Source organism: Acomys russatus, chromosome 14 (genome assembly GCF_903995435.1).
Source record: "Acomys russatus chromosome 14, mAcoRus1.1, whole genome shotgun sequence".
Lineage (NCBI taxonomy): Eukaryota > Metazoa > Chordata > Mammalia > Rodentia > Muridae > Acomys > Acomys russatus.
This window is the reverse complement of record NC_067150.1, coordinates 44727093-44747198: the sequence shown is the minus strand read 5'-3', so window position 1 is coordinate 44747198 and position 20106 is coordinate 44727093. Positions and strand designations below refer to the sequence as shown.

Sequence of the window (20106 nt, the reverse complement as noted above, 5' to 3'; positions counted from 1 at the left end):
ATACTCATCTGCGTGCTCCCTTACACAAACTGCACACGCATACTCCCCTACACATACCCTCATCTGCACATCAGCCTATATAGTCATATGAACAGCGCCCCTCCATATTCCTTCACACATACACTATCACACACGCACACTCATATGTACACTCCATGCACATACATTCCTATGTACAACGTATGTTAATTGTTTTAATAACAATCTCCAGGCAGACACTGGGACTCTTACAGAGTTAAGCAGGCCTTATAACAGGAGAGAGATTTCTGGCAATGGGGAAATTAACCTTTCTCAAGTTGGGAGTATTGGCTGGGGAGATGGCTCAGTGGTTATGAACATCTCTTGTTCTAGCAGAGAACCAGAGAACCCAAGTTCGATTCCCAGTGTCTGCATAGCTCCTCACAAGGATCTGTAACCCCAGTTTCAGTGGATACAATCTTTCAGAAATCCAGGGGGAAAAATATCAATGTACAGAAAAGGACCAACAACAATTAAAAAACAAAACAAAACAAAAAACCTTTGCCAGGTGTGGTGGCACTAGCCTTTAATCCCAGCGCTTTGGAGGCAGAGGCAGCTGGATCTCTGTGAGTTCAAGGCCAGCCTGGTCTACAATGTGAGTCCAGGACAGCCAAGGCTACACAGGGAAACCCTGTCTTGAAAAACTAAAAACCAACCAAACAACAACAAAAAAACCCCAAACAAACAAGTTGGGAGTGTTGTCTCCATGGTGCTAATGGCTGGGACTTTAGATTTCCCAGCTGAGTTTTTTAATAAGAGCATCTTATCTGCCGTCCAGGTGGACCTCGAGTTCTGTGAACTCAAAGGGCTTCAGAAAAGACAGTGTTCCTATCCCGAGGTCACTGCGAGCAACAGAAGAGAGGAGAAACAGAAGGGAGGAAATGGCCCAGAGGGAAGAGGGTAAGGAGGAAGTGAGTGAGCAAGGGAGAAAGACAGGAAAAATAAAGTATGAAAACGCCATAACAGAACTCGCCACATTCGCGTTAATTTTTAAAAATGAATCCAATTATATTTTAAGAGGAAGAGAAGAAGAATGGAGAGCCCTTCACGCACACAGCTATGACCGGGTTTAGTGATTCTGAAATGAAGGCGCTGAAAGGCAAGGTCTTGAATATCTTTTTAAGCTATTGCTACTGTTACAGGATTTAGGAGACGGATATAAAGCTAACATTGTATTCCTTTAAGAAACAGAAACTGGCAGGTGTTCACGTTGATATCAAACGCAGCCGCTGTCCCACTTTCAAGCTCGGTTTGTCTTTATAACCTTGAGACAATTATCCAAGCCACACCTTCACTTTCCTGTGCCAGAGCCCCACCTGCATGCCCTTTGTCAAACTGGCTCTGTCTCAGCCAGGCTGGCCGCCCGCTGTGGTCCTTTCTCTTCCCTTTATTCCCAGCTCACTCTCCTACCTAGCCCTTACCTCACATCCCATCTCACCAGGCCCTGATTTTTAAGTTCCTTCACGGTAGGCTGAAAGCCCATGTCCTTTTACACCTCACACCTCCCTGTTTCCCCCACGAGCCTGCCGAGATTTCATTGACTAGAGTTTGTAGCTCTCTGGACATCAGTGGATATTCACAAGGGGAGCTTATTAATGAAGAAACAGTAGTCCTATCATAGTTTATTCATTATTGAACATAATCTAATGTGCAAATGTAAAAATATAAACTAAACAAATAAAATAGAACTTTGATTATAGATACCCATTAGAGATAAGAAAGCCGAAAGTTAATTATTTGAAAAAATTTAGTTAAAGTTAGTTGTTTTGTTTTTATCCCTAAACTATGAACAGGCTTCTCTTTCATACTCTCCCATGGCTCTTCAATTTCCTAGTTTTGTTCTGTTGTTTTGAGACAGGGTCTTAGATTGTAGCCCAGCCTGACTTGGAGCTCCCTAGGCAGCCCACCAGGTTGGCCTTGACTTCACAGCAATTTTCCTGCCTCAGTCTCTCAAATAATTAGAGGTGCGCACCACAACACTGGCTCAATTTTCCATTTTAATAACAACTTGTTATAGATGTTATAAATTCATTATTCCCAAATCTGTAGTTTTTGTAGTTAGTATGGAAAATACTTACTAGATAAAAGTCACCAAGCATCATCATCCTCATCATCATCATCATCATTTTCTCTCTCTCTATCTCTCTCTGTCTCTGTCTCTCTCTCTCTTTGTCTGTCTGTCTGTCTCTCTCTCTCTCTGTCTCTCTGTCTCTGTCTCTTTCTCTCTGTCTCTGTCTCTCTGTCTCTGTCTCTGTCTCTCTCTCTCTCTCTCTCTCTCTCTGTCTCTGTCTCTCTCTCTCTCTTATTTTTCTGAGACAGAGTTTCTCTGTGAAATAGTAGCCTTGGCTGTCCTGGAACTCCCTTTGTAGACCAGGCTGGCCTCAGACTCACAGAGATCCACCTGCCTCTGCCTCCCAAGTGCTGGGATTAAAGTTAAAGGCATGTGCCACCACTGGGCTGCATCATTATCTCTTAACCATTTAACACCCAAACAAACGTCAGATTTCCTCTATGCACATAAGTATACATTGCCTCGGTGGCCTCCTGGATCATGGCTCGCATAGCAAGCATTTATAATGAAATGGCAACTATGTGCACTGGGGGTCCAAGTGACAGATGAGCCTCTGCATGCTGGAAGGTCCCTCTGTCTAGCGACCCAGGTTCTCTTCTTTAAGACCAACTCTACACATCCAACATATCCAGGCTACTCCTGATACAGACAGATGTGAACGGGATGGCTAACTAAAGGAAACAGGACTTTACTAGCATGTAGCGCATGGTGCTCGCCTTTAATCCCGGCACTCGGGAGGCAGAGGCAGGTGGATCACTGTGAGTTCGAGGTCAATCTGGTCTACAAAGCAAGTCAAAGACAGCCAAGGCTACACAGAGGAGGAGGAGGAGGAGGAGGAAGAAAAGGAGGAGGAAGAAGAAGAGCAAACGTCATCACTACTCTACAGAACTCTTTATCGATAGTTGTTTTCTTACCAGCGGCAAGTGAATGCTGATTATCAAAGCCATTACTTTAAGGACTCTGAGTGGGGTAATTCTCAGTAGTTTAACAACCCCATGAAGTTAGTAGTAATATTGTCCCCACTTTCAAGGAACTTTCAAGTTTCCAGAGGCCATGCCATTTGCTTAAGTCTTACTGGAAGCCGGGAGGGGACTAAGTTCCCAGGATGCTGGGATCTTAGAATTCACACTGAATCTCACTGCTCCCAACAGAATCCTGCAGTTGTTGGTCTATTAGGATACTGTATCTAGGCAATGGGGATTTTCTGCAGCTAAACCTGGGCCTCACAGCACCGTGAGAGCAACCACAGTCCCTTGTGACGCAGATCAGATGCAGGCCAGAGGAGGATGTCTTGCCTTCCTCTGTCACATTCCACATCTTGATAAGGTCTCTTATCAGCCTTACCCGCCCCCCCCCCCCCGCCCCATGCTGCAGAGTCACCGTAAAATGAGAGGTTTATTAAAACGAGGGTTGGACACCTCTTTGCAGGAAAATTCATGTCAAGGCCCTTTTCCCTACATTTGATGTAAACCTTTCCTCCACTCCGTCCTGATTCCCTGTGTCCAAGGTCTGACACACACAGTGCCACAATATCATGGACTTCTAGACCTTTGTCCCCGCAGCCTTGATTTTTGCGCTTTCTCTACGTTTTCTTTTAGAAATGGCCATCCACCCCTCAAAGCCCCGACCCTGCATTACCGCCTTCTCCACAGGAGCCCGGTCTATACTCTCCCAATCAGAATCTATCTCCACTATAATCTCTGTGCCGTTCTGTTATTGCACATTACAGCGTTGTGTCCATCGGCTTCTTTTTCCTTTCACTCTGCTACTAGCTTTCTCTCCTTCCTACCTCGAACAGATTTCACTCTCCTCTCTGATCAAGGAACCCAAGGGCCCAAAGACAGATGAGTCAGGTCCTGGAGGTGGTCAGCTTCCAAAGGGAGCAACGAAGCAGTGCATTCTCATTTGTATGGTGAGCGCTGGCAAAATACGTAGTCTGCAAGGGGAGACCAAAGCCAAGTTCCTCCCTACAGCAAGTCTCTACTTCTGGACTTCTTTAAAACATGTTTAAAAGTTTGCGTGTGGATATAGTATGTGGTATGTGCATGTATGTGTCTATGTGTGTGCAGGTGTGTGGAAGTGATGGTGTGGGGTGTGCATGTATGTGTCTATGTGTGTGCAGGTGTGTGCTTGAAGTGGTAGTGTGGTGTGTATATGCATGTGGTTATGTGTGTGCAGGTGTGTGGAAGTGATGGTGTGGGGTGTGTACGTGTGTGCAGGTGTGTGCTTGCGTGTGGAAGTGGTAGTGTGGTCTGTGTGTGTGTGTGCAGGTGTGTGCTTGTGTGTGGAAGTGGTAGTGTGGTGTGTGTGTGTGTGTGTGCAGGTGTGTGCTTGCGTGTGGAAGTGGTAGTGTGGTGTGTGTATGTGTGTGCAGGTGTGTGCTTGTGTGTGGAAGTGGTAGTGTGGTGTGTGTTTGTGTGTGCAGGTGTGTGCTTGCGTGTGGAAGTGGTAGTGTGGTCTCTGTGTGTGTGTGTGCAGGTGTGTGCTTGTGTGTGGAAGTGGTAGTGTGGTGTGTGTGTGTGCAGGTGTGTGCTTGCGTGTGGAAGTGGTGGTGTGGTGTGTGTGTGCAGGTGTGTGCTTGCGTGTGGAAGTGGTAGTGTGGTGTGTGTTTGTGTGTGCAGGTGTGTGCTTGTGTGTGGAAGTGGTTGTGTGGTGTGTATATGTGTGTGCAGGTGTGTGCTTGCCTGTGGAAGTGGTAGTGTGGTCTGTGTGTGTGTGTGTGTGCAGGTGTGTGCTTGTGTGTGGAAGTGGTAGTGTGGTGTGTGTTTGTGTGTGCAGGTGTGTGCTTGCGTGTGGAAGTGGTAGTGTGGTCTCTGTGTGTGTGTGTGCAGGTGTGTGCTTGTGTGTGAAAGTGGTAGTGTGGTGTGTGTGTGTGCAGGTGTGTGCTTGCGTGTGGAAGTGGTGGTGTGGTGTGTGTGTGTGTGTGCAGGTGTGTGCTTGCGTGTGGAAGTGGTAGTGTGGTGTGTATATGTGTGTGCAGGTGTGTGCTTGCCTGTGGAAGTGGTAGTGTGGTCTGTGTGTGTGTGTGTGCAGATGTGTGCTTGTGTGTGGTAGTGTGGTGTGTGTTTGTGTGTGCAGGTGTGTGCTTGCGTGTGGAAGTGGTAGTGTGGTGTGTGTGTGTGTGTGCAGGTGTGTGCTTGTGTGTGGAAGTGGTAGTGTGGTGTGTGTGTTTGTGTGTGCAGGTGTGTGCTTGCGTGTGGAAGTGGTAGTGTGGTGTGTGTATGTGTGTGCAGGTGTGTGCTTGCGTGTGGAAGTGGTAGTGTGGTGTGTGTATGTGTGTGCAGGTGTGTGCTTGTGTGTGGAAGTGGTAGTGTGGTGTGTGTATGTGTGTGCAGGCACATACACCATGAGTGCACATACTGAGGCCAAAGGAGGATGTATTGCTTTCCTCTAACACGTTCCACATTTTGATAAGGTCTCTTATCACTGAGCCGGGAGCTCCCCTGTTTGGCTAGACTGGCTGGCTAGTGACTTCCTAGTATGCACTTGTTTCCACCTCCCAGGGCATATATACAGGAATATAACCTGGCTCTTTTGTTTGTTTGTTTTGATTTTCAATACAGAATTTCTCTGTGTAGCTCTGGCTGTCCTGGACTCACTTTGTGGTCCAGGCTGGCTTTGAACTCATAGAGATCCACCTGCCTCTGCCTCCGTGAGTGCTGGCATTATAGGCATGAGCCACTGCGCCCGGCCTGAGTTACTTTTTAAATACTATACTTCTTATATTTTTTCTCTTATACTCTTGTATAAGTTTGTGGTCTAGTTAAGGATTTATCATCTCCATTTTGGAGATAAAATAGTCTTATTTCAGGTAAATTTCATACAGACGTCACATGGATAATGTAGTGATGGTGGCTGCTCACGTTTGTCTGACCTGATCCTAAGCCTTGATTGCTCCACTGTGACTTCTGCTAACGCACATATCTACAGGAAAATTCATCTGAAATGAGAAACCTCACCTCAACAATCCCCGCCCTTCTGTGTGGAGTGACACTTCGCATGTAGTTATAACTGACCTATGTCACGGCAAGATAGGAAGCCAGAGAGGGAAGGTTACTAGTAAAAATTATAACATAATTGAGATAATGAAAAAAAAAAAAACACTCCACTCAGGATCTCTGAGTATGAGGCCAGCCTTGTTTACAGATGGAGTTCCAGGACAGTGACAGGGCTACACAGAGAAACCCTGTCTTGAGAAGAAAAAAAGAAAAGAATTTTTTTTTCCTATTAGGACCCAGAAAGGCACGCTGGAGGGAGGACAGCATAGTGGTTACACATAAATGCTACACGATGGAAGCCTGGCTCTGTCCAGGAGTGTGTCTGCATCAGCAGTTCTCTTCCTGTGGGTCATGATCCCTTGAGATGGGGGGGACCAAACATCACACATCTATCCTGCGTATTAGATACTTAAATTAGGGTTCATAATGGTAGCAAAACTACAGTTATAAAGTAGCAACAAAACTAATTCTATGGTTGGGGTGTCACCACAACATGAGGAACTGTATTAAAGGGTCGCAGCATTAGGAAAGTTGAGAACCAGTGGTCTGCATGGCTCTGGGCAAATTATGTAACCTTCTTGTGTCTCATGGCATTGTTGGGTAAAGTGAAGCCAAGGACTAAAACAAGCAATACTTCCTATCTGGGTTGCTGAGAAAACTGACTGACTGACTTAACACTGGAGCCACTGAGAATGGAGTCCAGGCCTCGGCAAGTCCTCCCACCTACTGTTGGGGTTGTGGAGAACTTTCTGGAGAACTCCTGAGAGTGCATAGAACTCATGAGCTGGGCAGATGCCCAATGTGGACAGGGTTTTCAGGACACCGGGAACAGAAAAGCCACTGAGTAAACGAGGCCTTTTACACAATTTAATGCCCTCTGCTGATGCTGTCTGCGGTGTTGACATAACTAAACAAACAAAGCTTCTGTCAGAGTGTAACCTTCGAACAGTTGAGAACTTCCTAGGGCGGCCAAACCTGCAGAGCGGCTGTGGGAACTGGAACCCACGCCGCCGCCGCTGCTGCTGCTGCCGCCGCCCGATGCTATCAAATGTCTTGGTAAAGTCAACAAATTAAGTTTTCAGGTGCTCCCTGTTTTGTTTCTTTCTGTCTGCTTTCCTGCAGAGATAACATTCAGCAGTGTGTTCTGGGCCCTGTGGCTTAAAATCATGGATTCATTTCTGTTTTCTGGTCCTGGACACACAGGCTACACCAGGCAGAAATGTGCACAGAGAAGTGAGATTACTAGCTGTTAAATATGAACTATGTGTGGGGAGGCAGGTATGCTAACACTAGTCCCGCTTTGGAGGTGTGTCCCTCCAGACACAACGCTGTAAGCTAAGCTACAGCTAGCAGTAGTAAGCTAAGCTACAATGTGTTCAGATAAACGAAGAGCAACTAGCTGGCTCAGGTCACATTTGTCTTTTTTTTTCTTTTTGAGACATGGTCTCATGTAGCTTTGCCTAGCCTTGAACTTGCTATGTAGTGGAGGAGGCTGCTTTGAACTTCTGGCCCTCCCAAGTGTGGGATTTACAGGCATGCATCACCATACAATGAGTTTATTTTGTGCATGCAAATAAGTGTATGTGTGTGTGTGTTTGTTTTGATATACACATGCATTTGATATATACACTCATATAGCCCAGGCTAGCCTTCAACTTGCTATTATACAGAGCAAAGAATGATCTTGAATTTCTGATCTTCTTGCCTCCGCCTCCTAAGTCGTGGAGTCATCGGTGCACCACACACCTGGTTTATACACTATGGGGGGAATCAAACTCAGACAATCACTCCATCATCTGAGCGACATCTCTGTTCCTCCTGAAGGTGGACTTTAACTTTAGACTCAACTCTTGCCAGGAAATTGTTCTCAACTGGAGGCTACACGTTCCACAGGGAACATCCGGCTATCTCTATCATCGCCGGATGGAAGAGAGATACTGGTATCCGGTAGGCAGAGGCGAGGCACTGCTACACAGCCTGTGGTATACTAGCCAGTGCCCTCACAGAGGTGCGGTTCAGCTAAAAAACATCCCTGGTGCAAAGTCTGAGAGGAATCCTGGGCTAAGTTTCCATCTAGCACCAAAGCATTCAGTGTTTCTGAAATGCTTTGTTTTGTCTAATTGTGCAAATGTCTAAGTAGTGCCTGCTACCTCTCCTCAGAGGAGGGTCACTCAATCATGCAGTAGACCTCACACAAAATACTAAAAGCCCCCTGCATCATCCTTGTCCAGCTGCCAATCAAGTGGTGGGAAATTCGTCACATGAGGTTTGGTAAGAATCCCACTGACATCAATGGTTGCTCTCTCTCTCTCTCTCTCTCTCTCTCTCTCTCTCTCTCTCTCTCTCTCTCTCTCTCTCTCTGTTCTCTTTCTGCTCTGGAGCTTTAAGTAGACAAGGCTGACCAGCCAGTGTGTCCCAGGGGTCCACCCACCCCCACCTCCACAGCACTGGGATGAATGTGGGTTCACACATGCCATAACACACATGGGGGGGGGGTCAGAGAACAACTCTGGGTGTCAGTCCTCCCTGCAACTCTGTTTGAGGCAGGGTCTCTTGTTACCTATTTCATGCTAGCTGACCCAGGAACTTCTGAGTGAGCGGCTGAAAACTGCCTTATCTCTGCCTCTCATCATCTCCCAGGAAGGGGTGTGCGGGAATCACAGTTGTTTGTGTTACTGTGTCTGGCTTTTACCTGTGTTTTGGGGAATTGAAATTTAGGCTATGTGGCTTGAGAGGCAAGCGCTTTATGCTTTACCCATTAAGCCAAAGCCACCTCCCTTGCACCCAGTTTTGTTTTGTATTGTTTTGTTTTGTTTGTTCGTTTTTAGTGAGCTCTAGAGATGAAGAGTCAGGTCCCTGGGTTTGTAAGGCAAAGACTTTACTGATAGCGCTTTCTCCTTAGCCCCAAATGCTCAGTATAATTATCCAGAGAAAACATCGTTACCAGGGAGAAGAAAAGAGCCCGCTTTTATGCAGTGAACCTTTGCTGAAGTACAGTCACACACCACAATTCTACTCTCATACTTTTGTAGGGAGGGAGCGCAGCAGTGCTCCGTGTGCACTAATTTGAAAATTGCCCCTGCTCTCTTCCTATACTCTCAGCAGCCCCTTCAAAAGTCGACCGTTTATTTCCAAATCGTCAGCTATATAGAAAGTCACAGGCGTACACAAAACAGAAGTTATGAAGCTGGTCATGATGGCTCACGCCTATAATCCCAGCACTTGGGAGGCAGAGGCAGGCGGATCTCTGTGAGTTCAAGGCCAGCCTGGTCTACAAAGCGAGTCCAGGACAGCCAAGGGCTACACAGAGAAACCCTGTCTTGAAAGCCAAACCGAACCAAACCAAACCAAACCAAACCAAATAACAGAAGTTATGACCTCAAAAAAAGCAGAAATAGAAACCTTTTGATTCTCAACTTTGAAGAATATATGAACACAGTAGAAAGCTGGAATTTCTGTCTTTGGAACTGGAGAGGTTGCTCAGTGGTTAACAACACAGGCTGTTGGATCACCAGCATCCCCCATGGTGTCCAGTCCTAGGGATCTGATACCTTCCTCTGCCTTCTGAGGGCACTGCTAGCAAGTGGTGCACAAGCACCAGCTTTCACATGCAGCAAAAACACCTATATGAATAAAATACTTCAAATAAATAAATACATAAATTTCTGCCTTTGGTCCACGAGGGTCCTGTTTGGTCAAGCCCCTTCTGTGAACATTCTCCATCCAGAGGTCCATACTCAGAAAGGATCCAGTTAGTGCTCACTTGGTTGTAAGAAGTGGCCATGGCTGCTCCATGCCGTGCCTCTTGCCACATCCACCTGTTCAGAGCTGCACAGGACTGACAGATGGTTGCTAGCAGAGGTGCCAACTATGCCGTGGTAGAAACACAATGTCTAGGATGCTTCCTGTAGATGCTAGGATGTGAGCCTTTGTGTACCAGAGCCAGCTGGAAATCTACCACCCAGAAGCTTTGGACTCTGGGAGAAATCTTAGCTTCTAAAGTAAGTTCTAAGCCAAGCCAAGGAGAATTCTATTCAACTAGGTAGCCAGTCTAGATGACAGAGGTGCTGGGGTTTTCAGGGCCACCGTTGGTTCCTCAGTTACTTACCGCAGTTGTCCCCCTCAGAGACACAGAAGGTTCTACAGGGTCATTACACCTGTGGAGAGAATTTGAAATCATTTCTTTGAAGAGGCTGACTTGCACCAGGATGAAATACCAATAGCACACCGAGCATTACATGACACTATAAAGAGAGGAGAAGACGCACTTCTCGCGCTTCTTAGAAGGACACTCTTAGGTAACGCATCACTGAGCAAAATTTCAGAGAACTTTTCCTGTGATTGTTTAGAATTGGTACTTCTATTTTTGCCACCCAAGTAGTTTGCATTTGAATGCAGCATAAAAAACACGCAGCGAACTGCCTGCGTCTGCTGAATGCTTATTATGTGGCCAGCAGTGATCTTGCTCAGATACCCCAACCCCCTTCCAGGCCGAGATCATGGCTGCTCCCACTTCACAGGCAATAAAAAAAAAGTACAGGGAAGTTGGGAAGCACAGCTCAAGAAGCAGCAAGCGTTCAAGGTAGGAACTGGTTGCTAAAATTTATAGCTGTCCTTAACCAGCAGCGTACACTGGCTTCTGTTGTAAACAGAAACATTTCTGTTTCCGGTCATTTGTATTTATATTTTAAAGAGTAGTTATGACAGGGCCAGAATTAATTTATAACACCCGTTTAAAGAACAAAAACCTTATAGCCAGGCATGGTTGCTTTTAATCCCAGCACACAGGAGGCAGAGGCAGGTAGATCTTCTTAAGTCTGAGGCCAATCTGGGCTACACGATGAGTCTCAAACATCCCTCAAAATTAAGGCTTACAAAAGTTGCTTCTAGGTGATTTTGTTCATAAAGACACTGACTTAAGGTGACATTATTTTGGAAGTGAGCAAGTATGTGTTTACTGTTTACACCATTTCTCTCAATTTAACAATAAAGAGAAAACTGAATAATTCCTAAGTCTAAAATTGAGGTACGGGCTGGCAACATGGCTCAGCAGGCAAAGGCACTTGCCACCAAGCCTGCAATCCAGAACCGGGTCCCTAGAACCCACAAAGAGAGAACTGGCTCCCACAAATTGTGCTCTAACCTCTAAACACACGTTGTGGTATGCACATGCCCCCACACATACACAAACTGAGTAAATATAAAACTAAGAAGAGACTGATAGCTGGGTGGTGCTGGCGCACGCCTTTAATCTCAGCACTCGGAAGGCAGAGGCAAGTGGATCACTGTGAGTTCGAGGCCAGCCTGGTCTACAAAGTGAGTCCAGGACAGCCAAAGCTACACAGAGAAACCCTGTCTCGAAAAACTAAAAAAAAAAAAAAAGAGAGAGATTGATGTCAGTTCGTCACTCGGAAATCCTGTGCCAGTGTGTGCTCTTCCGGAGCCTGATTCAGGTGTAGTAGACTCTAAGGACCCACAGCTTTTTGTGAAAGTAGGAGCCTCCTCTACCAAGGCAGCAGGAAGGGGACTGTGGATGGGAACAGCAAGAAATGCTGGGCAACAGCTGCCCTTCCTCTGCTTCCCTGCTTCAGGGTCCATGAAAGCTGACCACAAAGCTGGCAGACCAAACGGTTTTATATTTTAAAGATATCCATAGCTGTTTTATAGCTGACCTCCAATTTTGAACTAAATTGAATTAGGTTGTGGACTTGTTTCATACTATTCTGAGATATTAGTTCTACTAATAATATCTGCATATTAAACACAAGTCAGGATTCTTTACCCAATGCACTTGGGACCAGAAATGTTTCAACTTTTTTTTCTTTCCCTTCCCTCCCTTCCTTTTTCACACACACACACACACACACACACACACACACACACACACACACACACACACACACTTTTTTGAATTTTCTCTCTTTTTTTTTTTTTTTTTTTTTTATTTTTCAAGACAGGGTTTCTCTGTGTAGCCTTGGCTGTCCTGGACTTGCTTTGCAGACCAGGCTGGCCTCAAACTCACAGAGATCCACCTGCCTCTGCCTCCCGAATGCTGGAATTAAAGATGTGTGCCACCACACCTGGATTTGGTTTTAGCTTTTCTGTGGACCCCTTGCTGTCCTGTAACACTGTTCTGTAGACCAGGCTGGCCTCAAACTCACAGCGATCCACCTGCCTCTGCCTCTTGAGTGCTGGGATTAAAGGTGTGCGCCACCACCATCCAGTTTTTCATTATTGTTTAAGTACTGGCATCCACTGTAGGATCTCACACATGCCAAACAAGAGCTCAACCACTGAACTCTATTTCCTGCTTCCCCCCTCCCTCCCTCCCTCCCTCCTTCCCTTCCAGTCTCTTTGTTTTGCTTTGCTTTTGAAACAAGGTCTCATTAAATTGCCAAGGCTCACCTTGAACTTGGGCTCTATGTGGCCCAGATTTTTAAGTAGCTGGAATTATAGGCCTGTGCCACTAAACCCAGCTCAGTTTATTTTTAAAATTTAAATATTTTCCGTCAACTAATGAGATGGATTAGTGATGGGACCCAAGTATAAACACAAAATTCACTTATGTTTCAGAAACATCTTACACAGAAGTACCTGAAGATGATGTAATCTGACTGCAATTTATTACATGAGGTCATGGAGTTGGATGTGGACTTTTTAAATTGTCAACAGATTCAAATTTGGGGGTGGGTGGTAAGAGAGCCTATCCAATAAAGGGACTTACTATGAAGCCTGATGACATGAGTTCAATCCCCACAACCCTCACAGTGGTGGAGAGAACCAACTAAGACAGGCTGTCCCCCTGTCTGTCTTTCCAGAGGACTGGGGTTCACATCTCAGCACCTAAATGGCAGCTCACAACTATCGGTAACTCTGGTTCCAAGGGATCTGACATCCTCACACCAATGCACATACATGAAATTAAAGACATTAAATTTTTCTTTTTTAAACTTGAGGGTTTTGGATTAGGAATGCATACACTGTTTACGGCCTTGTCAACCAAAGTCTTGCTTTGCAGCTCTGGCTAGCCTGAACTCGTTGTGTAAATCAGGCAGGCCTTGAACCTGCCACAACCCTGCCTCTGCCTCCCAGGGCTACAGGAGTGTGTTGCCTCATCCCACTCTTATTCTTCCTCTGTCTATACCTGCATTCCTCTTACAAACTGTACACTCAAACCAGGATTGTTTTGAAATCTCCGAAGAAAACAAATATGGCTGAGACGGGAGCCCTGTTTTCAGAGTGCTTTTAACCAAATGAAACACAAAGATCTGTAAAACCATTTTAGCCTCGATAAGGAAACTAGAGGCGAGTGAATTTGCAGACAGTGTGGAGTAGAAACACGAACTTCCAGCAGATGCACAGGAGAGCCAGTAGGGAGAAGGCGGCAGAGAATTGTCTTGGTGGTGAAGGAGCAGGATGAGCAAAAGCCAGGAGCCTGGTGCATGCTTGCTCTCCCAGCCTTCAGGAGGCAGAGGAGGGTCATGCACACTTGAGGCCAGCCTGATCTACACAGCAAGGTCCAGGCCAGTCAGGCTTGCATAATGAAACCCTGTCCCAAAAGCAATCAGTCAGTCAAGCAAGCAAGCAAGCAAGCAAGCAAGCAAGCAGGCAAGAAAGCAAGCATGCATGCATACTAACCATAAAAGGCTAGAGATACGGCTAGTGGTTAGGAGCACTGGTGGTCTTCAGAGGACCCAGGTTAGATTCCCAGCACCTACATGGCAGCTAACAACCATTAGTCATGGGATCTGAGACCTTCTTCTGGCCGACATAGGCATGCACCTGGTGCACAGACATATATGCAGACAGAACACCCATAAATGCATAAAATACTTAAATTTAAAAACAAACAAATAAATAAATAAATAGGCCACCCCAAAACAAGGGCTTAAAGATAGGAACGTTATCAGGTTGGGTGGGAACTGGCAAGCGATTCAGTTAGCCTTGAGCCAAGAGTACAAGCCAGATTGGGTCTGTTCTTTTTATAACCCTACTGGCTGCAGCCCTCATGGCATCCTCACAGCCAACCTGGTCCCCTATCTTATTTAGAGTCCAGACTCCATGCAACTGGAGCAGGATGCTGGGGATGGCAAATGGAGCTAAAGGGTCAGAGGATGTCTGTATCACAGACAGGACAGAGCGCCATCAAGTGCAGGTGTACAGGGTAGAAAGGTACACACCCACCAGAGGTGTGCCTTGCCATGTGTGCTGCTTTGGATGAGGGTAACTTCCAGGTGCCTGGGAGGCCCACATCTCGGCATCAACAGCAGCCCCTCAGGCCTTCCACAAGCATCCCTGTGGAGGATCTGTTGGAAAAAGCCCTCTGGGCTTGGCAAAAATAGCTCATCTTCTGCATTTATCACCAAGTCCCTAGTGGTATCATATCTCAGAAATCTCTCACGAATACCCTCCCTCCTCCCATCTCAATTATCCTGCCTGACAGTCACCTCTGTGTTTCTCTTCTGGAATCCCCTCCGTCCTTCATGCCAACAACAGAGAGATCTTTGTAATCCCTGCCTAAAAAGTCCTGAAAGGAACTGTTCGAAATCTTAACATGACACAAAACTTTCCTTAAAAAGGTTTTTTTTTGGGGGGGGGGGGTTGGTTTGGTTTGATTGTTTTTTCTTTTGCTATTACACTTATTTATTTAGTGTATGTTTAAGTGCACGTACACAAGTGTGCATGTAGAGGTCAAAGGACAATTTGCAGAAGTGTGTTCTCTTTCCACTGTGTGGGTGCTGAGGATCACACTTGGGTCATCAGGTTTGGTGGCAAGTGTCTGCGTCTTACTAGCCCAGGGCTTTTCTTTTATCTGGTGCACCTCTTGAGCGAGGCCTCGCCCACCCACCCTTATCTCTCAGCACTCCTCCTAGGCATCTCTGGACCTGTCAACTTAAATCCACCTCAATTACTCCCTCCTTTCCATGCAGATGTCATTCTGCGATCCTCACGCAATAGGGCAGGGCAGGGCTCAAGACTACCCTCTTCTATCACGTACAGCACTGAGGTGACCCACCCATAGGGTCACAGGCAGTTCAGACCCCAGGAGTAAACATGGACTCCATATCTTTCCACCCTCATTCCTTCCGATGTGGCAAACAAACCCTACTGCCTCAAACTCTTTCTCATATCCATCCTTGTCTCTGCATCTCCCTGCCATTACCCTGGGTACAGCACTGACTATACCCTTTGAGTACAGTAGCGCTAAACTGTCCCCGATGTCTCTAGGCTTGTCCCACTCCATTCTCTGTACGTGAGCCAGAGTGACAAGGACAAACTGAACCAGGTCTCTTCCCACAAACCTTTTGCTTCCCAGTGAAAGGTGAGACTGTTTTCTATACCCCGGAAGCCCTATGAGACATAGCCTCTACATGCTTTCTGGCCCCAAACCCCACTTCCCTATGTCCCCTCAGCCAGAGGGAATTTGTTTATTTATTTTGTTTTTTGTATTTGTATTTTGAGACAGGGTTTGTCTTGTAGCCTTGGCTTTCCTGGACTTGCTTTGTAGACCAGGCTAGCCTCAAACTCACAGTGACCCGCTTGCCTCTGCCTCCCAGAGTGCTAGGAATAAAAGCATGCACCACAGCTTCCGGCTCAGCCAGAGGGAAGTTGACAGACACCTACATTTCTGCACATACAGTTCTTTGCCTCAAACACTTTCCTGTCAGCTCCAGGCCTGGAAAGTTATCTTACCCTTGAAGGATCATATAGATGTCACGCCCTCCAGAAGGCTGAACCAGACTTTCTCTAAAGCCCCTGGCCCTCAGATGCGGTCTCACACCAGATGGGTCTTCTACACTGTGGCTGTGCCTCTCAACCTCTAGTTTTGCCTTGGCCTCACAAGAACCACGGTGTGAAGGTGGGTACTGTCTATGTTGGTCCTGTGGAATTCTTGTGCAGTCTGGTTAAGTAAATGAAGGTGGTCATTCCCCCTTTCACATTTTCTCTTCCTCTCTCACCCAGCACCATCCACCTAGTTCCCCGAGGCAGTATAGAAGAAACTTCACCTCCACTTCTTCCTCACCCACCACATTCTGGCTGTCCTGGAATTTTCTATGTAGACCAGGCTAGCCTTGAAAGCACAGAGATCCATCTGCCTCTCAAATGCTGAGATTAAAGGTGTGCACCACCACGCCAGGATTATTTTCTCCTTTTAAGATTTGGGTGTTTGTTTTGTACTGTTCGGTTTTTGAGACAAGATCTTGTGGTAGAGGCCAGCACAGCTTCAAACTCACTATGCACAGATCTGGCACAGCCAGGACTACACAGAGAGACCATGCAGGTTACAGGTATGCACCACCATGCCAGCATTCCTGCCACTCTGACGCTAAGTTTTCTCCCTCAAATCCATTCTTTGTGCTAAAGGTTGGAGCAAAGATCTTGCGCCCTGGCACTGTTGACACTCCTTTTCCTGTGGCAGTCTGTCGTGCTCTCTGTAAAATGTTCCTCAGCACCTCTGACCTCTCTCTGTGCTTCAGCTGTGAAGAATGGAAAGATGTTAAAACCGATGTCCATGAGGACATAAAACTGCCCTTGGCTGAAAAAAAAAAAAAATCACTGAGCTAAAGTGATCTTTCTAAAATGAAAACCAGATGGTGCCGACTTGAGCTGACTCGCTGAGTCTCTGTGACCTAGACGGGCTTCTGCTTTCTCTGGCTACAGCCTCTTTGCTTAGAACAGTCTCTAGTTTTTTAGTCACCTAGCTTGGTCCTCTTCCTCCAGGAAGCCTTCTGGATCCTCTATTCTATGTTAAGAATTTCCTCTATTTGGTCCCCTGGCAGGAAGATGCACAATCATCAGATCTTTATCATGTGATACATCTGTCATCAGTGTGCCTGCTACCCAGGTGACAGGCAGGCCACACGGGGTCCCTGTGTGAATCCAAAAGGACATGACTTTCTTAAGACCTCTGGCTGTCATTTGCTGGAATTACTGAAATTAAAAAAAAAAAAAAAAAGATTCAGTGGCACATGCCTTTAATTCCAGCACTCAGGAGGCAGAGGCAGAGGCAGAGGCAGACATATTTCTGTGAGTTTGAAGCCAGCTTAGTCTACAGAACAAGTTCCAGGACAGCCAAGCCTACACAGGGAAACTTTGACTTAAAAAAACAAACAACAAACAAACAAACAACAAACAAACAAACAACAAAAAAGAAAGAACAACAACAACAAAACCCAAACAGAACATTTCCGAGGTGGAACAGCCACCCACTTCACGGAACCATCAGATTATAGAGTCCTCCCCACCGCCCCACCCCATTAGGGACCTTTGCTTTCTGTTCACACTTTATCTCCATCACTAAAGGCGCTGTCTGACTCCATGTAGGACTTTGACGAAAGCTCTGGGAGTACATGAAAGTAATGCTATTGCCTTGGCTGTTATCACCCATACCAGGAATTGTTGCAGTCAGTACCTTAGTCTGAATAAGCTGCAGCACTTCCCTGTTATCCTAGAGAAATAATCAAGTTCCCTGTCCCCAGCCATGTGCCTCTTAAATCAGATTCCAAAGCTGGGACCTGACCATCTCTTCATGTGAAAGTGCTCACGTGGCCCAGATCAACTGGAAGCCACTGGCTACCCAGGATGAGAGAGACTCAGATTCTCTCAGTGCCTTGCTTCTCCCTGCTGCTCATCTGTGTGCACCACACCTGGGACCACGGAGGGCACACAGCCGGAGAAGGAGCTCCCTCACTCTTGAGTTCTTTGACTACAGGGCTTAGAGTCTTTTATTCCAGCTCAGACATTGGGGATGGGAAAGAAGGAAAGAAGGAGTGAGAGGCACAGAGGATACAAATTCAGGGGAAATATGATGTGCCTTTTAACTTTCCAAAATAGTATTTGACCTTTCTGCTTATGTAAGGGAGTTTGCAGCTGTGAACAGCCCAAGCTGTGCACGCCCTAAGGATCAGGCAAATTTGGGCATGTCTGAGAAGTCGCTAGGTGGATCCACTAAAGCTCCTTGCATCTGAAGGGAATAAATTCATTCCTAAGGAGGTAAGCTTGCATTCTCATCCCAAAGTCACCGTCACCAGTCCATTTGGAGCCATGTTGGGAATAGTCACCAGTGTGTCACACACTGTGGTTTTCCACTAAGAAAAGGAGGATTTAATTGTACATTTTATTCATGAACTTTGCAAACTAGTCCCCATGCACTTTCATTTTAGGACTACCACAAGGAATAGAGCAATGTTTAAAAAAAAAAAAAATCTACATCCCTAAAATTGCCATAACCAAGAGGAGCATATGGCTGTGGCTTTCAGATAGTGGGTGGACAGAGGCTGGTGGCTCCCTGGCCGAGTGGCTCCTGGTGGGACATGCTGGGACACATTGCCTCATCGTGGGAGTCTTGAATATGCTGATAGCAGTAATTAAAAGATAAGCATAGATGTTTTTCTTTCTTCCTGGGATTTGGGTCAGTTTAATCATTTTCAAGTAACATTAAAGTCATAATGGGAGAGCTGGGCACAGTGTGAGTTTTGGAGGAAGAAGACATGCCTGAAGCAGAATTCAAGATTCCACACACTGCCGGGCCTGGTTGCTCGTGTCTGGAGTCTTAACATTCAGGAAGCTCGGGTAAGAAGACTGCCATGAATTCCAGGCCAGCCTGGGCTACATAGAGTTCCAGGCCAGCCTGGGCTATACAGAGTTTCAGGCCAGCCTGGGATACCGTCTCAACAAAGCAAAACAAGAAAAGGCCATACGCACCATCACCACCAACACCCATATACTGTAGCTTATCCTTGTGGGAGGAAAACAGTCTAAGATCCCTGGTGGCTACTAGAAACCGCAGATGCCATAAAATCATGTACATAAACACCTATGCTTAATTCGTGTACTAGGCATGGGAAGATATAGACATCTCCAATGAATAACAAACCAAGACAACCATAATACACTGTAATAAAAGCTTATTCTACTGTAGTTTTGGACCAGGGTTGAGAATTAACTGAATAGCGGAGGGGAAACTATCCTGTCTTTATTGGACCTTAAAGTAAGCAAGGCTATCTCGCCATATTATGAAACCCCCTCCTTATTTTATTTCCTGAGAAAGGATGGCCACTTTCCAGTGTGTTTCTCAGTGAAAACCAAAGCATAGCGCTGAGCATGGTAGAGGTTGGTACTGAGGGGTTGTGAGTTTAAGGCCAGTTTGGGCTGCATAGTGAGTTTGAGGCTGTCCTGGGCTCTACAGCAAGATCTTGTCTCAAAAACAGAACGGAACATAACAAACACCCAAAGCTTAAAAGAAGAAAGAATCCTGGCGTGGTGGTGTACATAGCAAATTCCAGTTCAATACGTGTCTCAATCCAAGAAGGAGGAAGAGGAGGAGGAGAATTTATTTGCCAAGAGTTTCATTTTTTGCATACCAAGTTTGGTATTTTGTCTTTGTTTTACTGACTTGGTTACTTTTCCTCTGAAAACTGCTCTGGAAAGACAAGCCAAGGTCCTCCAGCTGTGGATGGCCGGCTATGCCACTCACCCTCCCCTTAGATGCTGTATTAACAACTTCCATGTTGGCTTTTGTGGCTGATAGTCAATTATCTGTTACAAGAACCACACATATGATTTGATGAAGGAGAAAGATGAAAATAAGTAAACTAAAAAGTACGCTAATTTAAAAATTAATATTGTGGTATAAATTGTACACCTTAAAAGGAACTAAAATGACTCATTAAAATGAATAAATATTCTGAATCACTTTGCTGACTTGCTCTCCAGGGCACCACACGGGACAGTCAGGCCCTTGGTGGCTTCAGAAGGTAGGAATCCGCCATTGCCTGTTCTGGTGGCTCTGTTTTCCAGATCCCACCAGTCCCTCCCCGGAGTTCAGGCAAGTAACAGCTTCTGAATCAGCATGCATTTTGAAGGTTGCTTTTATATTCTAAAGATCAGAACTGTCAAAGTTAACTGCTACCTGGGATCAGAGAGGCCATAAATTCCTACTAGCCTCCTGGTACGGCACCTCTCACCCCTACCATAAAAACATCTGTTCCCTCACATTTAGGATTTCTGTCCAAACAC

The 20106-nt window shown here is 46.0% G+C and overlaps 1 protein-coding gene across 1 annotated transcript in view; it reads right to left on the bottom strand.

Annotated features, from left to right (window-relative positions):
* Window positions 1–20106, bottom strand: part of Exph5 (exophilin 5) — a 72879-nt gene that overhangs the window by 8659 nt on the left and 44114 nt on the right. Inside the window, exon 4 of the mRNA XM_051156449.1 lies at window positions 10196–10244. Coding sequence (XP_051012406.1) covers window positions 10196–10244 — 49 coding nt within the window. The remainder of the gene's footprint in view (window positions 1–10195; window positions 10245–20106) is intronic.